Below are 6,928 nucleotides of genomic sequence, written 5' to 3'. Positions count from 1 at the left end.
AAGAAAATTTCACCTAGGAACCCACAACACAATCACGAGTTAAGAAAGAGCTGATAAGGAAGTGTGTCATGGAGGGAGGCATTAAGCAAGGAAAAGCCGGGAGCAAGCAGCCCAGGTTTCCATGGTGAAGGCAGCCCTCAGGACACTTGCCCATTGCTGGTAGCAGGGCAGGAGTTTAGGCTACTCAGACGTGGGCTTTTTAAGTGTCGCAATGGGACAGAATTCCTGGCTTGTAAAACTTCGAAAGCTTCTTGATTTGTGAGGAGAGATGGTTCAGTAAAGTGCTTGCCATTCATGTATGAATAGCTGAGTTTGGATTCCAAAATCTGCTGTTAATATCTGATGCTGCGGTGCTTGTGTCTGTGATCCCAGTGCAGCTAGGGTGGGATGGGAACCAGACCCTGGAGAACGGCCAGGAGGCTTGTGAGCCAGCAAGCCTAACAAACACAGCCATGAGCAGCAAGAGACCCCGCCTCACCCAAGTCACACACAAGCAAATCTAACACACACACACATCACATACACACACATCCAAGTCACATGCACACACACCCAAATTGCACACACACCCAAATTGCACACACACACACACAAATCATATCCCCTAAATCTCTCTCTCCCTCTCTCTCTCTCTCTTTCTTTCTTACACACACACACATATCCTTCACATTAAAACAAAGCTTCTTGATTTTTTAATCCTCAGCATATTAGCTAAATTGATGGAAGTCTAGTGGTTTATAAGTAAGTAGCAAATCACATACACTCTCTCCAAATCTAAGCACATCAGAAGTAACAGTTTCTGCTTAAAAGATGGAGGAAGAATTAGCCCAAGCCCTTGACTTAATAAGCAACAGGCCTGCCTCTGTGAAAGCCTCTTGCTGATCAGTCCTCAACCCAGTGCCTTCCATGTGAGCTGCTGGAATCGCCTTAGTGAGGTGGTTCAGAGGCATCTGCCACCACTCCTCACCACGTTGGGAAGCAAAGTTGGCATGAAGACTCTCTCTCTGACTAGAAAATGAGGTACAAATGTCCAGGACTTTTCATTAGAGTTCAAGGTCAGGCCCCACTTTGGTAAGAGAATTAGTAGTGACAAATCTCATTTAGGAGAACAAAAGAAAATAACTCCTTTCCCATGTGAAGGGCCTGGGAAAAAAAAAATCAAAACTATTGAAAGAAAAAGAGAAAAGAAAGTTCAAGAAGCTTCTGCCATGTGGGTAGTGGAGGAGATAAAGGAACCCAGAGGAAATTAAGGTCTAGCGGGCCCTCCCACCTGGGCTTGGGCCTTGGCCAACCCAGCCCAGGCCTAGTCAAGGGAAAAACTCACTCACAGCTGGAAATTCCAAGTGGTCAGAGAGCCTGCCCTCCCCTTGCAAAGGTATTTCAGGAAGAGGCTAGCCCTGGACCCACCACATTCCTGGGGCTGAACCTGATGGACCACAATGTTTCCTGTGACAGACCTCCCTCCCAGGTGGACATCTGTTTGTGGTGAAATAGGTCTAGGGAACTAGGCAAGAGATAAGAAGTCAGATGATCTTTCACTTCTAGCAAGTGCAAACTTCCCTGCCTTTGTTACCTTCAGAAGTCCAATCACCCTGAATGTGTCCCCCAACAGCAATTTCTTAACGTTATTCCTTGAACACTGCTGAACAAGGCACACATTTCACCCCTTACAAATCACGCAGTGACAACCAGCCTGTCTTGCTGGGCTAAGTACCAAGAGAAATAAAGGATGCAAGGTATCCCTTTGGCCAGAGGTGACACCATCCAGCAGGAGCTCAATGGCACCATTGTTAAGCTCCTCTTTAAAAAGGGAGCTGCTTCCTATCCTCGATCCCAGTCTTGAGAGCAACTCCGGAGCCTCCTGCAAGATGCTGGTGGTCCTGCTGGCAGCGGCCTTGCTGGCCGTGAGCTCAGCTCACTACTCAGGCAATGGTATAAACCAAGCCTGGGGATGGGGAGAGGGCTGGTGCTTGGAGCCTAGGGGACCATAGTGCAGAGCAGCGTGGGAGAAGGGAGGGAATGGGATGAGAAGAAAGGTAAAGTTTCAGAGTTATGAGGACAAAGATAGGTCCTTGAAGAACTGCACAGCTCTGAGGGAAGACTTGGCCTCTTAGGCAGCATGTCATTACTTTGTCCCACTCTGCGTCTCTTCTGTCCTTTTAATTTATGTATTTGAAAGAGAGTGTGTGAGAAAGAAAACAGCAGATAGAGAGAATGCGTGTGCCAGAGCCTCTAGCCACTGCAAACAAACTTCGGATTCATGTACCACCTTGTGCATCTGGTTTTACATGGGTACTGGAGAACTGAACTTGGGTCCTTTGGCTTTGCAGGCAAGCACCTTAACTGCTGAGCCATCTTTCCAGCTCCTTTCCATCTGTTTTTATTGAGAAATTTAGTATACGAACATATTTTGTGATTTGATCATATTTCCATTTCATTATCCTCTTTTCTTCCTCTCTTCCCCTGCTCTCCTTCTTTTGAGAACCTTCCTTTTCAATAGCCCTTCGTCTGCCTTTAAAGGCAGACATTCTTTGGAAACTGTAAGTCATCTAAGCTCTCCTTTATTGACAAACTAAAGGAACAACACTCATTCCAAGAGCTTAAAGAGGAGGAATTCCACATCATCCGTATAGAGTAAGAGTTTCCCATGAACAGAAGGTGGGCATGCCTGAGGCCAGCAGCTGAAAGGTAGTTCTGAGAGAAGAGGAATACGGTAAGGTCAGAGAGGTGAAAAGGGAAAAGCCCAGGGTGCTCACGTCTTCTATGCCGTACTCAACAGAGGCTGAGGATTCCAGTGAAACCTTCATTCAGCAATTTCAGAGACCACCTCTTGGGGGACACCCACCCAGACCCCCTTTGGGTAATGAAACTGAAGAGGGTTTTCCTACAAGACCACCACAAGCAGAAAACAACCAGACACAGTCTCGTCCTCCTCGCCCTGACCACCAGCAAAGACCACCACATCATGGAGGCAACCAGACACAGTCTCGTCCTCCTCGCCCCGACCACCAGCAAAGACCACCACATCAAGGAGGCAACCAGACACAGTCTCGTCCTCCTCGCCCCGACCACCAGCAAAGACCACCACATCAAGGAGGCAACCAGACACAGTCTCGTCCTCCTCGCCCCGACCACCAGCAAAGACCACCACATCAAGGAGGCAACCAGACACAGTCTCGTCCTCCTCGCCCCGACCACCAGCAAAGACCACCACATCATGGAGGGAACCAGACACAGTCTCGTCCTCCTCGCCCCGACCACCAGCAAAGACCACCACATCATGGAGGGAACCAGACACAGTCTCGTCCTCCTCGCCCCGACCACCAGCAAAGACCACCACATCAAGGAGGCAACCAGACACAGTCTCGTCCTCCTCGCCCCGACCACCAGCAAAGACCACCACATCAAGGAGGGAACCAGACACAGTCTCGTCCTCCTCACCCCGACCACCAGCAAAGACCACCACATCAAGGAGGGAACCAGACACAGTCTCGTCCTCCTCACCCCGACCACCAGCAAAGACCACCACATCAAGGAGGCAACCAGACACAGTCTCGTCCTCCTCGCCCCAAACCCCAATAAAGAGGTAATGAGACACAAGCTTTCTAATTCCATGCTGTGTGGTCCCTGGGACCCCTTCCATTTTCGTAAGGGGTATACCATAAAAGCCTCTACAAGGCCAAATTTCCCAGTAAATTCAATTCAGGGACAAGTAGGGTTAGGGTTCACATTTTAGCACAAGTTCTTTTCCTGCTTCTTTTTTGTTGTTGTTGTTTTTCGAATTAGGGTCTTGCTCTAGCTCAGGCTAATGTGGAATTCACTATGTAATCTCAGGGTGGCCTCGAGCACATGGCAATCATCCTTCCTCTGCCTCCTGAGTTCTGGGATAAAAGGTGTGCACCACCACATCTGGTTTGCATAAGTTCTAATTCTTATACTTACCTAAAGTTTAAAGTGCCCAAAACTGAACTATGTACAATGTCACGGAATGCATTTCTAAGCACTTTATTCATCTGTTATGGGGTTGGAAATAAGAAACTTTTTTTTCTTTTCTTTTTTTTCTCTAGGTAGGGTTTAGTCTAGCCCAGGCTGACCTGGAATTTACTATATAATCTCAGGGTGGCCTCTAGCTCATGGTGATCCTCCTTCCTCTGCCTCCCTAGTGCTGGGATTAAAGGTGTGTGCCACCACACCTGACAAGACACTTTAAGAAGCTTTCCAAGGTAGTCTCTCTTTTAATGTGATGTCATTATCTTTTTCTCCAATTATGAAGGTCTTGTGTAGTTATTGCTAGGCACTGTGAGGTCTTGGATATCGAGGCCAAATTCTGTCTGGACAGTTGTATGTAAGGAGTGATACCCTTCCTTTGGCTCTGACATTCTTTCTGCCACCGCTTCTGCAATGGACCCTGAGCCTTGGAGGGTGTGAGATGCTTCAGGGCTGGACACTCCTCCATCCCTTCTTCCAGCTCTGTGTTGCCTTTTGGGTCACCCCAGTGGTCATCAGCATCTGAAAAGAGAAGCTTCTCTAACCAGAAGTGAGAGTAGCATTAATAGATGAGTATGAACATTAAGTGAAGTGCTTTCAGAGCCATTTGGTGAGAGTAATATATATGCATTTATCCAGAAAAGAGCAGGCTTTATACCCTTAAGACTCATGACTTCCCCTGACATAGGCTTTTGATTATGTTTTCAGTGCCAGGCATGTATTCCCTTCCATAGAGTGGGCCTCCAGTCCAATTAGAGAGTAGTTGGTTTCCCCCAGAGCAGACATGTCACTGTTGCACTTGTTCAGTCATGTATCCACACCCACTGTTCCGAGGTGTGCTTTCAGAGGACTGTGTTTCCGTGTCTCACTTGCACTGGCCTGTGGGACCTGTGCCTCTCTGTGTCCTCGGCATCCTTGATCAGACTGAGTGACTCCCCACTTCACAATCTCCCTCACTGCTCTCAGGCCAGTTTTGTCCTACACTCCGGCTCAATGTCCTTGCTAAATGATCTTCCTGTCTGACATTCATCTAGCTTTGTGAAATACATACTTGCTCAAATTAACAAATGATCTGGCAGAAAAGAATGATGTGAGGCTAAATCAGAAAGGCGTATTTCATCACCCCTCCATAGTCTCTGAAACCCCTGTTGGGATGACTCAGCATCATCTTGGAAACATTGCCAACATCATCATTTTTATCATATTGCATTGATACAATGATTTACATGAGCACCTTTTGTTCTTATTTTTAAGTAACATTTTTTTATAAACTTATTTATTTATTTATTTATTTGACAGAGAAAGAGGGGTAGAGAGAGAGAAAGAGAAAGAGAGAGAGAATGGGTACCCCAGGGCCTCCAGCCACTGCAAACGAACTCCAGATGTGTGTGCCCCCTTGTGCATCTGGCTAATGTGGATCCTGGTGAATTGAACCTGGGTCCTTAGGCTTTGCAGGCAAACACCTTAACCACTAAGCCATCCCTTCAGCCCTCATGTACCTTTTTTTTTTTAGAAAATTTCTACCTAAGCTCAGAAAGATTTAAAGTTCTTGCCTGGGAATTTTATCTTCTTTTCTTCCTTCTTCTATCTATGATTTCCTAATTTTTCTGCCTGATTATTCATTACCACTGATTTCTCCATTTGTTGTATTCTTCTTTTTCTTGTATAAAACTTTGCAATCAGACACGCTACCACTGCAACAGGAGGTCCAATAGACACCGTGTAGTGTTCTGTCAAGGAAACGTTCCGTAATTTCTATAATCAACTCCTGGTGTCATTAGTATACTTTGCAATGACCTTTATTTTTTGTTTTGTTTTTTTTGTTTTTTGCTTTTTTTTTTTTTTTTTTTTTTTTTTGAGGTAGAGTTTCACTCTGGTTCAGGCTGACCTGGAATTCACTATGTAGTCTGAGGGTGGCCTCAAACTCACGGCAGTCCTCCTACCTCTGCCTCCTGAGTGCTGGGATTAAAGGCATGCACCACCATGCCCAGCCTGAAATGACCTCTTTTGGAATTATTGTGCAATGATCTTTATCAATTTCAATAGCAACTAAAATATCAACCACCTAAAAACAATCATTTCCTCTTAATACATATCATAGTTTGGAGCATATGCTATGCAGGTGCCTAACAGGAGTGAACAGAGCAACTTTAGGAAGGAAGATGGGCTCAAGAGAAGAAGTTGGCAGCCAAGTTGGGCCCTCACGCGACTCATGTTAGTGATACAGCAGGGAGGTTGAGAAACCTTCTACCACTCACCTCTATAACGTTCCTTGCTTTTTTGTCTTGGACAGAAAATGTGAAGGCAGTATCCTTCAGAAGAGCCTGTCGTTGGATCTGGCATGATGGTGATTCTCTGTGATGTCAGCCCTTGAGAGGCTGCGGCAGAAGGCTCACGAATGCGGTGTACCTGAGGCTGCCTAATGAACCCCTGCCTCAAAATATGGATCAAAGGGTATTATCCTATTGCAACAATGCAGTCAGAACAGTATGCTCGGCATCACAATAAAGCATGCAGCTGCAGTTTCTTACTGTTGTCTTCTTTGTTGGTGGTCAGGGGAGAATTTGAGGGCCACAGGCACAACATAAAAACATCCAAGACACTACACACAAATGCTTTTAGCAAGCTTCATCCCCTCTTCACACACAACCCAGCCATCATATGAAAGACTTATTTCCATTTTTTCTGAGTTTTACAGAGTAAAGGAGATTAATGCAATTAATTTATAAATATTTAATTTTTTTAATTTTTAGAGATATAAGGACTATATGCATGCAAAGAAATGATCCTTAAAATTTCTAAAGCAATTAGCCCTCTTCCTGAGGTATGAATTTCACTACCTGTAGCTTCTCCTATGAACCTGGGTCCTTTGGCTTTTCAGGAAAACACCTTTACCTCTAGGCCATCTATCCAGCCCTAATCCTGTTTTGTTCTTGGTTTG

General features: G+C 45.7%; 1 protein-coding gene across 1 annotated transcript; it reads left to right on the top strand.

Moving 5' to 3' along the window:
- Positions 1-211: 211 nt before the first annotated feature.
- On the top strand, positions 212-6,415 carry LOC123456480 (basic salivary proline-rich protein 3-like). Its single transcript, XM_045139790.1, has 4 exons — positions 212-258; positions 1,811-1,932; positions 2,780-3,586; positions 6,281-6,415. Exons 1-3 carry the CDS (start codon positions 212-214, stop codon positions 3,580-3,582), a joined length of 972 nt encoding a protein of 323 aa, XP_044995725.1. The 3' UTR covers positions 3,583-3,586; positions 6,281-6,415.
- Positions 6,416-6,928: the final 513 nt, after the last annotated feature.

Source organism: Jaculus jaculus, chromosome 23 (genome assembly GCF_020740685.1).
Source record: "Jaculus jaculus isolate mJacJac1 chromosome 23, mJacJac1.mat.Y.cur, whole genome shotgun sequence".
Taxonomy (NCBI): domain Eukaryota; kingdom Metazoa; phylum Chordata; class Mammalia; order Rodentia; family Dipodidae; genus Jaculus; species Jaculus jaculus.
This window is presented reverse-complemented; position numbering and strand designations above follow the sequence as displayed.